At 35.5% G+C, this 21611-nt stretch overlaps 1 protein-coding gene across 2 annotated transcripts in view; it reads left to right on the top strand.

Annotated features, from left to right (window-relative positions):
* The window catches only part of pard3ba (par-3 family cell polarity regulator beta a), a 143978-nt gene that overhangs the window by 26020 nt on the left and 96347 nt on the right, over positions 1 to 21611 (top strand). For both annotated transcript variants that reach the window (XM_052545471.1, XM_052545470.1), the window contains exons 3-4: positions 10497 to 10665; positions 19366 to 19466. In XM_052545471.1, coding sequence (XP_052401431.1) covers positions 10497 to 10665; positions 19366 to 19466 — 270 coding nt within the window. The remainder of the gene's footprint in view (positions 1 to 10496; positions 10666 to 19365; positions 19467 to 21611) is intronic.

Raw genomic sequence — 21611 nt, 5'->3', positions numbered from 1 at the left:
TTAAGAGTCAAATATGATCCCAGTGGATAACCTGTGATTCTTACAGGGTTTTTGATTCTCATAGTCCTGTTGGCTGTTGTATTGGAATATCAACTTCCTGATGGACGTTTAAGGAATAATCCAATGGGGAAAAATTCTCAAAGATTTTCTTTAAATTGCTTAGGTCATACAAAGGCATTTAATCATATTGGTTTGGGAATCACACCAGACCTGTTGAGAACTGTATTTTCTAAAATCTAGTTTTTGTTTTGGGTAATGTCAGAAGAAGAGAATTGCCAGTAATATCCTTAAGGATCTCATCCTTTGTTTTTTGTTTTTTTGTTTTTTTAAATTCTGAATTATAGAACCATGGACTATTTATGTATATTTTATTGGAAGTCATAGTGGGTTGGAGCCATTCCCAAAATTCCAGTGGAATCATGTAAGAACCAAATTTTTTTTGCCAGTTCCTCATATAGGGAGGAGAACTTGTCCTGTTGAAAACTAGTTTTTGTTTTCTGTAATGCTACAATGAATGATGGAATCTTGTCTGTTTCTTTAAGATTTTCTGACAATTTCTGTAGTTAAACTAAGTCTTTTGGGAAACTCTGGGTAATTAGTGTGTGTGGAATTGTCTGAGAGAGAAGGGGTGTTGGATGACGAGTGATCAGGTCTGATTTAACCCTCAGTGGATGTTTCCGGCTCGTTAGACCTTGCGAGATGCCTGATTAGCGGGGTCCGTGTGCTTCTGGTTTTCACTGCATCCTCCCTTTTTCTGCAGGTCAGGATTTAGGAACAGAGAGGCCAAACATCTAAGTGAGATGGACAGCTTGCTTCCAGCTACTGGGATGTCAGATGCCATGTAGTCAATTTGTCTCAAGCTGTGTGTGTGTGTGTGTGTGTGTATGTGTGCGATTACGACCATAGCAAGGCTCTTAAAGTCAGAAAATGAACATCTCGGCTTTTTAGAGAGTCAGCGCTGTTTCCAAAACAACTGCCTGTCAGTGTCAAGGTGCAAATGTATTTTGGTCTCCATGGTAACTCCCTAGAAACTACATGTTCTGCCGACTCTGAACTGAAAGGTGTTTTTTTTCTTCTTCTTCTCAAACCTTCTGCAGTGAATGTCATTCTGCTGTTTGATTTGGTCTCCTTCTCTGCACCTGGGTCAATGATGGGGTGCTCGTTTTTTTAGTGGATGTGTGTGGATGTTTCATGTATTTAAAAAAAAAAAAAAAAAAAAAAAAAAAAAAAAAAATATATATATATATATATATATATATATATATATATATACACGTCATATACAAGTCATAGTCATCGTTATATAAATAATTATAGAAATTGCTCCATTGGTCTAACTGTCAATTGATTGAATGTATACATAGATGTATAGATTTATAAATGTATTTATTAGATTTATTTAAGAATGTTAATTCATGATTTTATGCATTTTATATATATTTTAATTAATGCATTTCTGTGTACTTTATAAATTATTTGTATTTCATTAATTTATTCATTTTATTATAGTTTTTACATATTTATAATGTATTTATTTTAATTACTGGGGGATGTATTTTTTATTTTTTAGAAAATAAATAAATAAATATATATAGGAAGTCGTGGCATAATGGTTAGAGGGTTGGACTCCCAATCGAAGGGTTGTGGGTTCTAGTCTCGGGCTGGACGGAATTGTGGGTGGGGGGAGTGTATGTACAGTTCTCTCTCCACCTTCAATACCACGACTTAGGTGCCCTTGAGCAAGGCATCGAACCCCCAACTGCTCCCCGGGCGCCGCAGCATAAATGGCTGCCCACTGCTCCGGGTGTGTGCTCACAGTGTGTGTGTGTGTGTGTTCACTGCTCTGTGTGTGTGCATTTCGGATGGGTTAAATGCAGAGCACAAATTCTGAGTATGGGTCACCATACTTGGCTGAATGTCACTTCACTTCACTTCATATATATATATATATATATATATATATACACAAATATATATATGTGTATATATATATGTATATATATATATATATATACACAAATATATATATGTATATATATATGTATATATATATATATGTATGTATGTATGTATGTATATATACATGTGTTTTTTTAGGTTCTAATTTGTACATTTTTGGTTCTAATATATACCTTGAAGGTACTTGTATGCTCCCTTTATGGGTAAATAAGGAACAAAGTACCACCAGAGTAACAGCTTTTGTACTTGTGTACATTTTTAGAGCGCTTAAATAATGAATACATTATTTGTCATGACCTAGCAGTGTTTCCTGCTGCTAAGAAAGTGTGAACGAAACATCACAGTGAATCTCAGTGCCGAAAAGAAGTTCGTACACATGCAACATGTTTCCAAACGTGTGCCTCAGCCACGATTCCTCATAAACCCCCTGAAGCACAGATCCAAATGGAGAACACACACACACACACAGATGCTTTGATTTACTGCAGGTTCCAGTAAAAGGCAGCTGCGCTTGCACAGCGCACCCTGCGACGTGACAGGTCTTATTATTATTTATAAGCACTCATAAAGAGAAAGGGTAAATTTGTCATTAATCTTACACACACACACACACACACACACACATTACAGCCCCGGGGGGATTTTGGCACATTGTGTTTCCCACAAAGTAGCTCACGTTAAAAAAAGCCCACTTATTCATCAAGATGCTCACGTGAACACATCCGTCATGTTTTTTCCTCTTCCAACGGTCTAATAATTAGCTCTCTCTAGATCTAAGCTAATGCCAGCTGCTCTCTTTCACCCTCTCGTAAGACCCCTTCGCTGGCACATTTACCCCCCTCAGATGCTCCAGAGGGGCTGACGCTCAAATGGAAGGAGTGATTAAGGAGAAGAGGGGGGCGGCAGATACCTGTGGAGCAGAGCACTCGAACCGCTTCCTCTCTGACCTGCTCTCGCTCTCACATTCTCACTTTTTCTGCTTCGTTCTTTGCTTCATTCTTCTTTGGAATCTGGCCTTCTCATTTACAGTTTATGTCCTTTACAGCACAGCTTCCCAAAGGTGTTTTTTTTTTTTTTTTTTGGTCAGTCAAAGCCTTTTATGTGTAAAATAATCCCTTGAGGTTATCTCTGAAATTGAAATTGTAAGTATTTCAATAGTTTAACAACACATTTGGATGAGTTAAATATATATTTTTACATTTAGATCATTTTATCTGCCTATTCAAAATCATTATGGTATAATTAACATTCTTTTATATTACTTTTAAAGTGTATAACAAATTATCAACAATGTATTTTCTAATTCCCTAAGTGGGAAGTTTTAGTTTTGTTTAATGTTGAAATCCAAGAAGAAAATTCCCATAAGGATGATGCCATTGTTTTTAGTGTAGTAACATTCACTTATATTCACCAAAGTGAAACTACAAATATTTCCATAATAAAAGAGTGGATACTGGATACTCCTGTGCTATTACTATATAGACCATATAGAAAAATGATTTAGCTTTTCCCAGATACAACTCCAGATACACAAAATACAATAAAAAAAAAAAAAAAAAAAAAAGATCTGTGAAAATGAAATGAAAAGTGAAATGAAATTGATCAATCTTTTGTTTTGCCATCTGATCCCATCATTGTGCAGGGTACTTTGTCTCTGGTGGCCACTCAAGTCCTGTTCTCTCGTTATCTGACACTTACCACTATTACTGCAGGTTTTCAGGATTAGGCCCCAGTGCATGTGGTAAAATGAAGTGTCTCTCACACACACACACACACACACACACACACACACACACACACACAGACCGATGCAAGGCTCTAGGTGTGTTTGATTAGCAGAGGTCAGGCGTCATGTTCTCTTCAAAGGCTGTGAACGAGGTGCTTCATTTCCTGAGTGTTCACAGCCTGTCTCTGTGTCTCCAACACTTTGTTAAAGAGGAATTCAACTGAGAATAGAAGTGTGTGTGTGTGTGTGTGAGAGAGAGAGAGAGTATAACTCAAAAATGGAAGAAAAAAAATGATAATGAAATGTACAAAGAATACATTGTAAGGCTGCGGTGCCATAAATATGAGAAAATAAAAATACATCACTTATTTGTTGAACATTGTCATCTTTTATCACATTGCTTTGCATTAAACGGATTAGTCTTATTGCTTATAGAAAATGGCAACAACAGTAGTAAGATAAGACATCAAATTCATTTTTTCCCAACTAATATGATATGGCTTATTTGCACATCTGCTGTATACACTTGAATTATCCTTTAGATGTCTTTGGTTATGTTTTAGAGTATTGTTGATTTATTTGTGCATTCATTTATTTATTTATGCATTTATTATTTTATATTTTTTTTATGTATTAACTTGTTTATGCATTTGTTATTTTTATGAATTTATTTTAATGAGTTTGGAATCATTTGTTAGTATTGTTTTAAGCATGTATTTGCATATATATATATATATATATACTGTGTATGACTGCCACAAAACATTGCTAATACCATATTTTGCAATATCAGAAAGAATTGTGGGACTCCATGTTTTAGGCTGCAAACTCTTAAGGTGTGTTTGTTTTAGCGGTTTCCCAAAACCCTCTGGGGGTGAAAGCTGTGTCCCAGGTGCATCTTTTTGAGAGGTAATCTCACACATCTGGAGCCGATGTTCAGCACACACATGGCGGCCGATCTCAGATTAGTCTGGTCTGCTCTTTAATCCCTGTAATTCCAGCCTTGTTTGCACAGTATCAGCCACAATCACATTCCGTGGATTTCACCTGTGTTTGTATGTTTGTAAAAGCCTCAGCGCAGGTCACATGGGTGTGATTGATGTCGATGCCCCTCTGTGGACGATCACGGCGGGAGATTTAGAGAGACTTTTTGTCAGGCTTATTTGTCATCTGGAGTGAGAGAGGGGAGCGATTGAGAAGATGTAAGACTATACCACGAACGGGAATGAAAATTAAGATTGTGGAAAAAGTAGGACTCCATCTTCTAATCGCAAAAATCAAGTCATAAAATGATGTCAAATGTAGAATGTCAATGTAAAATTTTGATTAATAAATAAAAAGTAGGACTGTACAATGAATCTTACTGTGATATGGATTGTTGTCTATAAATATTAAATGACAGAAATGCATTACCATTGTAAACTAGAATGTACTTCTCAAAGTAAAGATAACAAAATAAAAATAGCTGCAGCAATTAAGAGGCCAAGCACAAGAGAAGTAAAATAAAGAGCTAAGGTGGTCTTCAACCTGATTCTGGAGAGCTACCTTCCTGCAGACTTAAGTTCCAACTCAACCTGTGTGTAGTTAAGCAGCCCTGAACACCGTGATTAGTTGGTCCAGGTGTATGTGATTAGGGTTGAAGCTGAACTCTGCAGTATGGTAGCGCTCCAGGAGCAGGGATGGAGACCCCTGTTAAAGACATTTGTTGATGCAGTATTATACTACAAAACTTTGTCAGGTACCCATAAAGCTTGAAATATACCAATTAGGTATTCTATTCAGTATGCCAATCCAAATCTAATGAGACCAATCTTATGATTTTTGGCCAAACTTGTCAGAGGTTATAAGCAGAAATGTTAATTTTTTTAAATATCTTTTGAACAGTAGGTGCTGCATCAAAACTACTCATGTGGGTTCGGGTCATGCTTGTTATAATACAAGCCAAGTTTGAATGCATTTAAGTTTTGCGGAGGTATAGCCTCATGTCCATTTTTGTATAAACTTCGTCAAGTTTTTTTATATGCTTAAAGAAAATGGAGGAAAAATTTGGTATACCAAAAAGTTTTCAATTACTTTTTGCTAGAGTGATCTGAAGGTGAGCCAATTTTCATGAAAATTATATAGACCGCCTGTCACACATTTTTTAAAAAGTTGGGTTTTTTCATAAAAGGCAGAATTGCAAAGTCTTGACCCATAGATATACAAATATATTTTGCTCTTAGATATTATGGTTCAAGTTAACAGCAGGGACCTTAATGCAAATTTGGCCTGTTAGTGGCGCTAGAGAGACTGTTCAGAAATTATAAACTAAAATTTAAAACAAAAACTGTCAATTTTCAATATCTTTTGACCAATAAGTGGTGCTTCACTCATTGTCCATTTTTGCATGAATTTAATCAAATTCATTAACACAATTTACGAGAATGATTTGGTCTATTGAAAATCTTAAACCCATAAACATGATCTGAGCCAATTTTTGGTGAAAATCAGACAAAACTGGTTTAAGTTAGGTTTTGTTTTATTAAAAACGAACCATTAAACCATAAAAACTGAATGCACAAACAAATCCAATGCAACTTGAAATGATAATGAACTTTCTTTTCTAAAACCTAGTGACCTACCTATATATATTTTTTAAACATCTTACATTAGCTTTTTATAGATGGTCCTGTGATTCACGATAACATTCAAACATGAATATTTTGACAAACGAACGGCTCGTTCTCTAGAAACAGCAAAATCCTGTCGTGACCTAGGGGTTGATTGGCAGGTGGGGTTGGCATGGCAACAGGCTCCATCTCTCATTAGCATGCAGGTGGAGCAGGTAATGGATTACAAGAGGAAGTGACATTAGTCAGCATTGTTTGACATCATGTTTCCTCGGGCCAATATCTGCGTTTGAGCTGAGAGAAGAGAGGGCGAGATGCCTGCTAACTTGAATGCAAATCAATTCACTTCACAGGATTTTGTCATGAATGAGAAGAAAGTTTGTGCCAGCAGAGAAGTTAAGAACTTGCAATAATTGGATTGGCAATTGGTTCTTCTCTGTGTGGCCTGTTTTGCTTTTTATATCTCTCTCTTTATTTTATTTTCTTTTTTTTTTTTACTATAAATAGATATAAAGTGTGCCTTTTTATATCTATTTTTGACTTTATATTAAAATTTTATTTGCAGCGATTTTGACATTTATATACCACAATGTGACCGTCTTACAATTGGGTCTACAATTATGACCATTAATACTGACTTTATATCTTAATTTTGAATTTAGATCTCACAATTGTGTATTGATCAATAGTGACTTTATATCTCAAATTTTAATTTATATGCAACAATGTGACAGTCTCACAATTTTGACTTTATATGCTAAAGTGTGACTATTTATCTCAGTTTTGACTATATGCCACACAATTGACTGTTTCCTAGATATATTACAGTATGTCTTTGTCACAATGTGTCTTTATATCTTTATTTTGACTTTATATCTCATTTTGACTTTGTATGCTACAAAATTTCTGTATAGTCACAATATTGTCTTCATCTCAAATGTCTTTATATGCCACATAATGTACTTTATATGTTACATTTATGACATATGTCATAATTTGTTATAGTAGTTCCACAATATGACACAAAAGGTGGAAACAAGTTGTTGACTTAACGATGACTTAACAGTCAGAGACCAAACCGACAATGTTTTGTATTTTTTGTGAGGAAACCGGTTTCAAACCAGCCTCCAAGGCACCATAACATCACATCTAGAATCAATTTAAGTGAGCTTTAGAGGCAACAAAGGAAATATTTAATGATTGTATACTACCATCTTTAAAACCCAAGGCTTGTGTTGAAGTGTTCAAAAAACAATATCGAGAATGTGCATTTCTATATGTTAATTTGTCGGTAGAAAAAATCATAAATTGAAAAATCAAACAGCATTTTTACAGTTTTGGACCCCTCCAATAACTCTTTCCTCAGATGTAACTCAAATAGAGAAATGCCACCAACTTGGCTGAGCTCTAATAGTCTATATTCCCTTAATACATTCATAAACATTCACGAATCCTCTCAGAAGTCGTGTTGCTGACGAATGCTTCTCGGTAGAATTGAAAAGCCGAGAGTGTGTCCATGTTACGACCCTCGCGAGACACATCCGGTCTGGCTGCTATTATGAGGGAAGGAGTTTTTTTTTTTTTTTTTTTGCAGCTCCGTGATTGGCCGAAATTGACACACGCTCTTTTCTGTGAGTCACACACCTCTACAATCCTTCAGGAATAATGTGCAGCGTGTATATACACAACAACGGTGATGAATATCCCAGCCCGCACGCTTCAGGCCCAGAAATGGAGTTTGATCTGGTATAAACACTTAGAGCAAGAACCAGAGAGAGAGACGCGCAGAAAGACGGCCATCTATCAAACCCGTGGAGAAGTGATTCCCCGAGATTACTTTCCCCCTCTCTCTGATCTGGACTGTTTCGGTTTATTTTTCAGTGCGAGAAATGTCAGCCCATCGAGTCACACAGACCGGGCTGGGGTGCGCGGCGCAATATTTCGCCGTGATTGATGATGCGTATTCCTGTCGCGTGTCACCGGTTATTGTTTTCCTGAAAAACAGTCACGGATGCATATGACTTCATATCGAGTTTCAGTCTCACTCTTGCCTGTGCTTTACCTGCCCTCGCGGCTGATGTTCCCTGGCGTTTTGTGTCTTTCATTAAGCCGTTGTTTCCTCTGCCAGGCCTTTGACGTGACTGAAAAGGCGAGCCGCGTGAAGAAGGGAAGTGCTAATTCATTAGTGGCTGGTGAATTAATTCATCAGCCGGCCCTGCTTTATGGCCGCTTGTCAATGTGCCAATCGGAGACGGTCAGAGACCACAGCACGCTCAAACGAATTCTCTCTCATTACCGTCGACGTCCCCTCGGCTCATAACGCTACCGTGACATTATGTTTGACAGCTTCTGATACCCTTGTCACATCTAATTTGACCATTGATGCTTAACGCATGTGCCCACAAACACAGACGCCTGTCAACTTGGGTTTCATTTTTTAATTTCATTTATATTTGTTTATCATACTGCCTGTCGTGTTCATATGATCGTAACTGGTTTGGGAAAAGTGCTGTAAGCTACTCGACCGATGCGTTTCACACACAGGCTCTCAGCCGTTACATTAGAGTCTGTTCTATTGACAATTAACTTACGGTTGTGGTGTAATGTGTCTAATTATTGTCTGATGGCTGTGAATATTAACTCGTTAGTAATTTCTTAATACGTTTTGCCCCATTTGAGGCACCTGGTGGAGTAATAGCATCTCTCTACAAGATACTGTTATACTGTTTTTCAGTATTGCATGCTACCATTCTCCTTGGAGTATATTTGTGGTATGCATACTGCGTGTGCTGTTGGATAAGTTTTTGTTTGCATGAAAACAGGATTACCTGTGTTTGCCAACATGTGAACAGTGTCTCCCACAATGCAATGCACTCAGCTTGACCTTTCCAGTGTGACTAATGAGCCAGCAGTAGCACCAGCTGTATTATTATTATTATTATTTTTTTAACATCATCTTGATTCATTGTAATTGGACTGCCAACATCAAGACAAAATGTATATCTTTTTTATTTTATTTTATGGATTTAAATTTGAAAGATTTAAAAAATTTGTATGTTTTTTTTGTTTGTTTCATATTCATTACAATTTTTATTTGTAATCTTTTCAACTCATTTTTTATTTCATATAAAGAATAAAATACTGCATTTTCTTTAAAATATATATATTCTATAAAATGATATATAAACATTCTATAAAATAATTATATAAAACAACAAAAAAAGGGAAAAAATGTAAAAATTCCAGTATTTTATTCGTTATATATGAAATAAAAAATGAAAGTTGAAAATATAAAGATTACACATACAAATTGTAATAAATATGAAAATAAAAAACAAAACAATGCAAATTTAAATCTTCCAAATTTAAATCAATAATAATAATAAAAAAAAAAAACGTTATACATTTTGTCCAATCACAATGAACCAAGATGGATGTTTAAAAAAAAAAAAAAAAAAAAAAATACAGCTGGTGCTACTGCTGGCTCATTCGTCACACTGGAAAGGTCAAGTTGAGTGCATTGCATTGTGGGATACACTGTTCACATGTTGGCAAATACACACACATATATATATATATATATATATATATATATATATATATATATATATATATATATAAATATAAATATATATATATATATGATACATATACACATACTCAAACTCATTCAAACTTTCTCATACTGTACATCCAAATGAAACGGCAACTATTCTTCCATTCTTACATTCATAGTAATTTTTGAAGCATCTATTATTAATATTTGCCTGTGTTATTCAGGGCTTTGCTCTGAGCAAGAATGAATTATCAATATTGTATTATAGTACAGTGGCACTGATTATCCATTTTGCCTTCCAACTAATAAATCCTTGTACCTTTCTTTTGCATACACTTTTGAACTTTATGATCTTTAGGAATGATGTCATATTCATGGTTAACTTTTTCATGCCGTTATTCCTCCTGAACAATGATTTATGTTGTGGATTTTTTATGAAATAAATAAGGACAAACCCTTTGATCAGTGTGCTTATGCTGGTACCTGCAGTAATGTTTATTTTCAGCATTGTGTCTCTTGTTATGTCCTTGTAAAATAAATGTTTTGTGTATAAACATTGTTTTTGACATTGTAGCTGTGTTTAGTTTTGTTTGTTAGTGATGTTTTTCCCCGTTCTCTAATCTGACTGCTGATTATCTGTCCTCAGTTGAAGGCTGTGTATGAGAAGATGGAGCTCCAGCAGAGGGCGATGGTGAGTCCCGGGGGCAGTATGGCATCCAGTCGCTCCAGCCCTGACCCCTCTGAACCTGAGCTCAGTGTCCTGCAGCCCTACCTGGGCAGTGAGATCGAGGTCACCCCCTCTGCCCTCAAATCAAGTACGTATATCAGTGCTGAAGTTCACATGTCCACATCAATCAAAAAGAAACACATGAATGATGTGTTTAGTATGATCTGCAATAGAATTAATCAATTAATTGATTTAATTAATATTTATTTATTTAATCTTTTTTTTTTTTTTTTTTTAAATGGCCAAGGTAAAAATGGTAAATTTTTTTATAAATTATTATAGAAACAATTTTTATTTTTATTGTATTATTGCTGTATTGTATTTTTATTCAGTAATTAAGTTTTTATTTCATTTTTATTTTATTCTGTATTTTTAATTTAATTTATTTTATATTATTTTATTCAAATAGTAAAGTCTTGTATATGTTATGAATTAGATTTTGACCAGAGTGAAATTGTTGTTGGTATAAATTCTAAATTATTATAAAAAAAATTATAATATTATATATATATATATATATATATATATATATATATATATATATATATATATATATATATATATATATATATATATATATATATATATAATTTTTTTTTTATTATAAATTACAATGAAAATATATATATATTTTAATGTAATTATTGTATTACTGTTGTATATATTGAATTCATATTAATTGAATTCAGCATTTATTTTATCTTTTTATTTTTTTTTATTCATTTATTTATTTATTTTAGGCCAAGGAGAGATAAAAAGGGTAGAAAGGGTTAAACAACACTTTGTTTCCAACATGCACAAGTGTCTTTAATTTCCAGCAACCACAGACCGACTGAATGAAGAAAACATCTGTATGTGCACATCGGTGTTCGAGTGTGTGGTACACAGTTGTAGATAGTAAACGTGGATTGTAATCATAGTTATGTGTGAACTTGTGTACATGTGTGGTTGCATTAGTGGCAGCGCATAATTGAGCCGATGTTGTGTGTGTGTGTGTGTGTGTGTGGTTTAGTGCTAACTCACTGTTTTGTATAACGTTTGGAAACTACATAAGGGTGAGTAAAATTAAAGACAGAATTTTCAGGTTTTGGATCTCTGTCCCTTTAAGGCTCCTTAGCGACCACCCATAATGCCCTAGCAACTACATAGCAGCAGATTTGTGACTATTAAAGTGGCTAACGCTCGCTTGATGGTTGACTGTCACAGCTGTATCAATTCAAATGAATGCAAATGTTACATTTCTGAATCTATCATTGTGACTGCTCACTCAGCCTTGCCCTGGCTAACCTTCCCATAATGCTCCTCTCTGAAGCCAGACTGGAGGCAGATGTCCCTGTGTACACCTCAAACACTGCCATGTCATTACATTACAAAAAGTCCACTGTCAGCTGCACACACAATGCTCGACTCGCTCATTTGTCAATTAAATGATGCCTGGGACAAAGGAACCGTGCCCAATGTAGTTTAGTGGCCGTGCCGTAGCGCCTGTGTGTGTGTGTGTGTGTGTGTGTGTGTAAGTCAGCATTTGGGATTTGTTGTTGAAATGCAGCCGAGGTGATAGGGAAGTCAAAAAGGAGTCTTATTGAATCAGTGGTACTAAAGGCCTTCACGGGATCGGGGTTAACTTCATTAGTGTGTGTGTGTGTGTGTGTGTGTGTGTCTGGGGTGCAAACAGGAATAATGGCAGCATTTGAATGAGTTCATGCTTGGCCGGCCCTCACTTGACTTCTGAACGGTGTAACTGCTAGTCTGGTTAGTAGATGTGGAGGTGTAACACACACGTTGTTATAGTTTCAGGACAGATTTGTCCAAAGAAGTTTGCTATAAATGAGCAAACATCTTGTTGAATTTATTTATTTTTAAATGTGTCAAAATTTGTATATGTTTATAGCATTTTATTTGATTTATTTCTTCTTAATTTGGTATTTTATATTTTGTAGATTAATTTAATATGTATTTACTTTTATCGTTTGCGGGTTGTTGTTGTTGTTTTTTTGTCAAATTTGACCCTTGAATTTTGCTTTTAACTTTGTTTCACCCAACTTCATATTTTTATTTTGATGCATTTAAATGTATTTATATAATTTATATGTACCTGTATAATTATTTTTCAATCATTAATTTTAATACAAAAAATATAAATTTGTTTTGTATAACATTTAATAGTAAAAATAAATAAGAATAATATTGAATTAAATATTAATATGAATAAATAATAATACATATTATTTATAGTAATTATTCTATTTATATAGTTCTGAAAAGGCAAAAAAGGTTAAGTGCTGTCAGTGTGTGTTGATTTATTGGATTTTTTACAGTTTATTTTCCTTATAGCAAAGTGAAGAATTAAATGTGTTAACCTGCGTTTGTTCTTTAGCAAAACATCACAATATTCAGAAAAAACATTACTTGAAAACATCAATTTGATGCAAAACCGTCAGCAGTGCTGTGTGTGGCTGCTGCGTTGACTTAGATATTTCTCAGTTGCTTTGTTTTGCAGTTCTCCAACAGTGGGTCTCTGAGGGTTAAACAGATCATCCTGTACAAAAGCACAATGAGATTTCCCCAAAACAATACTTCTAAGCCACTCTGGCTTTTATTCTGCCAGGGGGCGGGGCATAAGAGTGAGTGACAGGTGGTGACCGCTGAATAAAGATGACTAGAGAGGGGCAGTGGGTCATTGCTCAGTCTGTGGGTCAAAGACATACATGAAAGCACTGGTTAAATGTGAGGTTAAAGAGGTGGAGATGATACAGAGGATGATTGGCAGCGTGACAGATGTCAGTCAGAGCTCTAAGGACCGCCCTCACACCTGCTGTACAGACATGAGAGAGAAGAGACACGAGAGATGCTTTGAACTGGCTTTTATTCTGTAACAAACACAAGTAAATATACCACATGTTACAAAACATGTACATGTACATGTCAACTGTATTTTGGTGAATTGTTGACTCATAACCATATTAAAGTCGTATTTATATGTTCAAAATCAGATATTTTCAGATAGGAAACACGAAAGGAAATGATGAATCAAGACCGATTTCTCTCCAAAAGTGTGACGTGACCATACAAATCGTGAAAGTTTTTTATTTTATTTAAAATTGTAAGTAAATATTTACATGTTAAATATTTTATTTTCAAATTGTCATAAAATTATTTCAGTTTTATTACCAAAATATTAATGAGTAATTCTACATTTCATTTTAAGTTATTTAGTTAAAAGCGAAAATTTCTGTTATTTAGCAAAAATATTTAGATAATTCTTCGACCAAATAGTGAAATCTTGGACCTGTTTATCTTATAAGTTAGGTTTTGGTCGATTAGATTGTTGTTTCATGCATGTTTTAAAACCATTCCAAATAATTCTTCTGCTACAGTAAAATCTTGGATCTGTTATACTCCAATAATCCATAATATAGAATATACTCTATAAATATAAAGTAAAAATACTCTCCATCATTTTTATTTTATGCTTTATTCTAAATTTCTATAGTTTTCTGGACAGGGTTATAGTAATTATAATTAGCTTGATTTAGGTCTGAAGAGATGCACTTAACCATATAAAAACATATAAGCTCGTTTCTCTTTTGAGATCTTGTTTGAAAGATATGTGATTGGTTGTCATGGGTAACACACAAGCGGCACATTAGTGCAGTGTGCTTTAAACAAATTAGACCTGCTGTTCATGTTTATTCAGTCAGCACACAAGGAAATAATTGAGGAAAGGGTTTTTTTTTTTCTTTCCATCAACCGGAGACCATGAGTTTGTTCCTGCTCGAGCCGTAACTGTCCTCAGAAACTGAGCGAATCTGACTGTCTCTGCGGGACGACGCTATGATTACAGCGGCATCGATCCCTGACCTTCCCGCTCTCGTCTCTCTCACACACACACACACAGCTCCCAGCCTCTCAAACCTGTCAGCCATTGATTACCAATAAGACAGAATTACAGGTTAACAGACTGTCGATCTCAAACTTCTCTTTGAATTTGGTTCTTGGTGCACGCTTTTGCCCCCTTTTGATATGTCTTTGGTAACATTCAACCCCTCTCAGCCGAATATCTTAATTTCTGTCGTAGTGACTCGACACAGATGGGAATAACCGCAGCATAGAGCCGTGACAAACAGACGACGCGTGACTAAAAGAATGTGCTCGCTTGACCCCATTTCACATGACCGACCTCTCAGGGGTCAAAGGTCAAGAGGATTCGCCATGCTGTCCTTCATCCTAGAAGTTTAAACCCAGATTTGAGAGTGGTTTTCTTTAGTGTTTTAATACAGCTTGGGGATTGTAGTTAAGTGGGAAGCTATCGGAGGCATGTGGTTAAATTCAGGACTTTTCACTTGACCTTTATGTTGATTTTTACGCCAAGAAACACATTTGACAGAAGCATCTGTATTCAAATGCAGCACATCATTCAGGACGGGGAATTTCCATCGTAAATGTATTGCGCTGATGAAATCCAGACTCTGAAGTCTCCCATAGATCCTCTGCACGTCATCTTGGCCGCTATGCTAGAGGCGCCAGATGTGTCAACTGCTGAAAGTTTTCTTTTCTTTTTTCTTTTGGAAGGCAAACAATGATGTTACTAAGAATGTAAAACATGCTGTTCATTGTTGTTGTTTTTGGAAGTTAAGTTTCATGTTTATTGTTTTTTGTTTTTAATTCTTTTTTTATTTGATTAATTTTACATTCTTTTGTAAAGCAAACACAGCCACACATACAGTATATACAGTATTACATTAACTCATCATTCTACTTTTAATTTTTAATTGCACATTGTTTGAAGTAGAGCAGCTGTATTGATGACATTGCAAATTTAAAAATAGAATTAACTATTAATGTTTTAATTTTAAAAACATAACATTAAAACACTCTCTTGAAGTTTAGTTAACTCATAAAACTATTTTATCACAAAATCATCCATGTGTAATTCTACTGAATTTTTATTTTTTTAAATTTAATTGTAAGTTTTTTCAAATCAAAATTCTATTCTAAATTCTAAAAACATTTATATTATTTAGCAAGAGTACTGTAGCACTGTAAAACATATTTTAATATAAAACTTTTGTAGAGAAAACTAATTATTAAAAGCAGTATCAGTTTAAAAACAGATGAATTGATGAAATTTTAATTATTTACCTTCACATAAGTTTAATAAAACCATTACTGCATAATTTAACTTTTTTTTGTAATGAGAGGCAAAGAGTTCTTATAGAAACATTTGAATGTAACTTCAGGTCTGTGAATGTCAAACCTTTAGTCTATTAATACTGTCATATTTTCAGGCTGATGACTCATATTGTGGGATTGCCTCTGTTATTTATTCAGCTGAATAGACATTCATCACACCCTGACTGTCGTGATTTTCTGGTAGATGAAACCACTAGAAGGGCTGCTCCACTCCTGCATCAGAATAGCCAGTAATTTAAGGTTTTACCATGAATGCCTAAAATGAGTTTGCAGGAACATTCCTCTTGACGATTAACCTTGAGCCTGGAGTTCAGTGCCAGGCTCCACCAGGTTCTGGAGGTTGGGGAAGAGGGAAACTCCAGACACTGCACAGATGTAACACTCCTTCATGAGAAGGTCTGAGAGCTTTCTTATTGTGAGTGTCCTTCGTGAGGTCTTCAGGGTGTAGTTAGCGGCTGATGTTGAAGGTCTTATGGTGTAGAAATAAATGGACTTGAAAGTTATGGTTTAGGAGTTGCTCTAAAGTGCCTCACACACACAGGCACAAACAAATCTCTTAGAAAATGATGTTAATATCAAGTAATAATGGTTACTAAACCTTCTGTCAGGATGTGTGCCCATTCCAAAAGTGAACATTGATCTAAACTTTGTCACATAAATTCAGTAGCTCAACGTAGGCCTGAAAAGAGTCTGGGTTTCTGGGTAGGTCTCTTTCATTAGCCTTATTTGTCTCATATGCACATCATGATTGGACATACAGAGAAATACAGTTTAATAGTTCCATTTTACGATGGCCCTGATGAGTTCTCAGACGTGTTAAAGCTTGCCTTTGGTTCCAGTACCTTATTAAAATAACTGAATCAGTTTCTATGCTAGTGTGATCACACCCAAAGGCCTTTTTGATGATTTCTACTAGCAGTCTGAAGGACAGGATGGTGGAAGTGTCTGTTTGAGGGAAAATGGGAACTTTATTTCAAACACTTTTTCCTGTGTCTTTTCAGAGGCGGACTGACTCTTTCTGTTAATCGAGGCTGGCAGAAGTCCTCAGTATTATGTTCTGTCACTTTCACCAGTAGAGTAAAGTGTTGGTGATTTTAAGTTTTTTTAAATATATTTTTGAAAGTCTTTTATTAACAAAAGTATTGTTTTTTTTTTTTTAAATTTAAAATACTGGTTTACTATATGAATATATTTTAAAATGTAATATATTCCCGTGATCAAAGCTGAATTTTCGGCATCATTCCTCCAGTCTTCAGTGTCACATGATCCTTCAGAAATCATTCTAATATACTGATCTGCTGCTCAAGAAACACTTTTTACAATTTTCTTTGTGCAAACTTTGTGTTGAATATGAAGTTCAAAAGAACAGCATTTATTGAACATTATTTTAAAATTTCTTTTGAATATTATGAATGTCTTTACTGCCACTTTAGATACATTTATCGAATCCTTGTTGATTTAAAAGAAGAAAACGCAGTTTTCACTGTCCTAAAATCTTCATATGTAAAGATTTCAGACCCCCGTTTATTAAGGAGATCTGTCACAAAAGTTTTTTGAGCAAATTTCAAAGCCGCACTCGCCCGCCATCCGCTGATTGTTTTGCGGTCTATGGACGATGCAATGCTTTGCTGATGCGAGCCGCAAAAAAAAAAGCCATTGTCTGTCATAGGCCTACGCTGAGTTTCATTTACAATGAGATGCGCTCTAGTTCACAGTGCAGTGCAAGTGAACGCGGCGCGCTGGTGCTTCCATGTCACGGTTAGCATTGTCTGCTATATTTGCTTTTTATTTATTAAAATACATGCAATTGGTTGATGAAACATTTAATAAAATTAAGAGTTTTCTACAAAGCAAAATTTCATGAAGTGGTAAATATAATGTCTTACGATTTACAAAACTTCATTAAGTGGTAAAAACCATGTCTCCCGATATATTGCGCATCTTATGATCCTATCTAAAAAATGAAAATAATTTTTGATAAAAAATGTTTGTAAAAATATTTTATATACTAACTGTCACACCCCTAAATTTATGGAAACAATATCCTTTTAATTTTGAATGTTTATTTATTGAATTCAGAGCAGTATTTATTAAAAATGGCTAAATGCAAGTTGCAACTAATAAATAATGGCGGGGGGAGGGGGGGTTGTGTACACAGACCTGTTGTGAAATTGGCAGATATTTTGCTTATTACATTTTTTAAGAGCACTTGTACACAAATAGGTCAATGACATATAATGTGATTTTAAGAAAAACATAAAAATTGTTTTACTGCAGTACTGCATAGTTATTAATATATAAATGTAGGACGGCCATATGCTCATTAGTGTGGGAACTGAATTAGTCATTATTGCTGCTTATATATTTCCCATATTTCTTATCTTCGTATATATACAGTAGATGATGCATAGCATCTTTTTCCTATTGATAGAAAACTCTGTTTCTCGTGATTTGGCAATTTTAACCGTTTCACCAGCAGTGCCCTTGCCCTCATGCCAGTGCTCCACACTGTTGTGTACTTCCGATCCTTGAGATGTCAAAGTGTCTCCGGCTTTATCTCAGAAGGTCTTGGAGATCCTCTTCAGTATAAAGGCCAAGGACAATCTGTTGTACGGTCCTGATATAAAACTCCCACATTGCATTTTTCCACGGTTCCTGTAAAAGACAGAGCTGATTTTGATGGTCGTAGCATCCTGTTCCTGTAGCTGTTTCTGCTGAGTCTAGCGATGGCTCCAGCACTTTTGCTTTTGTCCCTCTTATGGAAACCAGACAAATGCGTGTGATGGGAGACGTTTGGCGGGACTGACGAGAGTGTGTGTGTGTGTGTTTTTGTGTGTGTGTGTGTGTGTGTGCGGACAGCTGCTTTGACTCACTCAGATGTCTTTGTATTGTTGAGCTTTCATGTGGTGAGTTCAGTGTGATTTTTATTACGATCCTTTGTGTGTCTGAAAAGGTAAACACTCTTAGTTAAAAGCAGTTAAAAATTAACAAATGAAGGAATGCATGGATAATAAGTGCTACAAAATTCACATTTTATTAATTTTGCTACATGCTGAAATGAATTCTTAAAATTGGAGCCGAGATCAAATGGACTAGTATGAGAAAAAAAAGAAAAAAGACATGGAAATACTTTTGACATTTACCAAGCTATCATAATGCCATTCTTTGATTGTAAATGCCATGGTATATAAACTAGTGATTATTAATTAATAATAAGTAAAATACTTAAAAGTGTTAACTGGAGAAAAAAAGTTATATATTATAAGTTAATATATTTGTTATTTATATGAAAAATATATATATTAAAAATATGATTTATGCCAAGGCATAAGACATTTAAAAAGGCTAATAAAAATGATGAAAACACACGATTTTAAAATGGAAAATATTAATACAGCCAAAATATTAACTAAACCTGGAGATATAGTATTTCAATGGTGATAAAATAATTTTTAGTGCAATATGATTTCATGTATGATGTAATTGCTATAGTGATTTTTGTAAAATGTCAAATTCGTAATGTTTTATTTGGGTTTTATAATGCAGAAAGATTGTGTTTTCGATTAAACTGTATCCTTTGACTTTTCCCCATCAGCCACTCCTCTATCGGTGCGAAGCAGCAGTGACCCCGCCCTCGCCCCACCCCTGGATATCATTTCACTGGACCCTGAGGACATCAGCAGACCCCAGGCCACTGTGAGTGAACACACACCGTATACTGATGCTTGATAGGAGTGTCTGGGAAAGTGCTTTCGGAGGAAGCAGTGCTTTTAAGTTTCTGGTCTTTTGTTGTAGTTAACCTGTCCTTGTTTGCACGATTTACACTAAACAGCCAGCTTTCATGGTCACTGTGCTTAAGGTTGACATTTTAGCTTTGCCATCGTAGTTATCTAACTCGCTTTCATGATTGTTTTCATCAACAAACTTTTACTCTCTCCATTCATCTTTTTTTTCATTCTTTGTGTTTGAGGTCATCTGTTAAACAGCTCTGTTTTGCTCTCACATTTAAACAGACAAACAGCATATATACCACCTCTCAAAAGGTTTATTGCATTTTTATCATATAAATTTAGTCTTGGTGAGCTTAAAAGACCATCCATCCATTCCATCCATCCATCCATTCCATCCATCCATTCCATCCATCCATTCCATCCATCCATCCATCCATCCATCCATCCATCCATCCATCCATCCATCCATCCATCCATCCATCCATCCATCCATCCATCCATCCATCCATCCATCCATCCATCCATCCATCCATCCATCCATCCATCCATCCATCCATCCATCCATCCATCCATCCATCCATCCATCCATCCATCCTCTCAGTGCTTCAGACTCACACAGAAAGCCAACGCAGTATATTTTAATTCTGAGTGTGACATTTCCTAAATTGTACCCCTTTCAGGCTCTTGGAAACTGCTGAGTGTATCAGGACTACATACATAAAACTGTCCAATATCTCTAAAATATTAGCATCAAACGGGAAAAGAAAGTATACGGCAATTGTTAGGAATTCTTAGGGTGTCTGCAAAATTGTGGCTCATGCACGCATCTGTCCCAGATGGCTCTGAGTGACAGTAATCATTGTGGCGCACTCCTCAATGACAGGGTGAGGGCACGCTAATGCATCAACGACGGCACTTTTGAGATGCTAACGATTCATAAATATATGCGTATTCTCTCTGCACCCAAATACATATCTGCTCCTGTCAGTGCCACCGCTGCAGATTCCACTTCCTCCTGCAGGACGTCTTCAGCACTCTTAAGAATCAGGTGACGCTTGTAAAGGATTCCAGAATGCTCTAGATACAGATACCAAACCAAAACAAACAAATGAAGAAAGATTTGAAAAAAGAAAGAAGCTATATTGAGACTAACAAAAAATGATGAAAAATGAACCAACGAAGAAAGAAAAAAAAATGAGGAAAAACTACTGAAACAAACAATAATAAACGAAAAAGGAAGGAGAATTATCAAAAAGGCTAGCAAAAAACAAGGAAACGTAAACTATTGTAAGAAACAAAAAATAGTTTATTAGAGCGCTGACCATAATTCCACATCTCACGTTCATGTTAATGTGTGCTGGAAGGTCTAAACAACCTCCTCAACACATCTGATGATATCTTGTCTTCAGTCTAAAACATCCCTCACTCCTGTACGTACAGCTGAGATGTGAACAGAGCCCAGAGAAACTCCTCAAATCATTTACCGGTTATGCAGTGCTTCAGTGGAGGTGACCTCCGGCTGTGGGCTTCAGCTCCTGGGACGCATGATAAGAGACCGGGAGAGCTTCAGGGTTCCCCTTCTCTGCCATAACATCAACATGAAGCTTCCTTCAGAGTTCCTTCAGGGAGTTTTCCGAATCCAAAAATGCACAAGACTTACACAAGTAGGACATTCCGTTCTGATCTGATGGCCCTGGAACTACCTTACTCCTAAAATAATGAGGTTCATAAAAACAAGACCCCAGATCTAATCTTAAAATCAGGTCTGGTCCGGTTACGAAATGTTGTTCCATGAACATGTTCTAGTCAGTTTGATTTCATAACTTGCTCCTGAACCATCAACATTCACTAAAACGGTGAACTCAGCAAGACCTTTTTTTTTTACATTATTTTTTTTTTTTTAGCTCAGATCAGAAACAATGCAGCGAAAAAGCAGCTTGTAGATGAAAATTATATTTACTGTAAACACTGACTGATGGCTAAAATTGTGTTAAAGTCAAGTCACCTTTATTTATAAAGCGCTTTAAACAAAATACATTGCGTCAAAGCAACTGAACAACATTCATTAGGACAGCAGTGTGTCAATAATGCAAAATGACATTTAAAGGCA

The sequence above is a fragment of the Carassius gibelio genome, chromosome B1 (assembly GCF_023724105.1).
Source record: "Carassius gibelio isolate Cgi1373 ecotype wild population from Czech Republic chromosome B1, carGib1.2-hapl.c, whole genome shotgun sequence".
In the NCBI taxonomy this organism is placed as follows: Eukaryota; Metazoa; Chordata; class Actinopteri; order Cypriniformes; family Cyprinidae; genus Carassius; species Carassius gibelio.
This window is presented reverse-complemented; position numbering and strand designations above follow the sequence as displayed.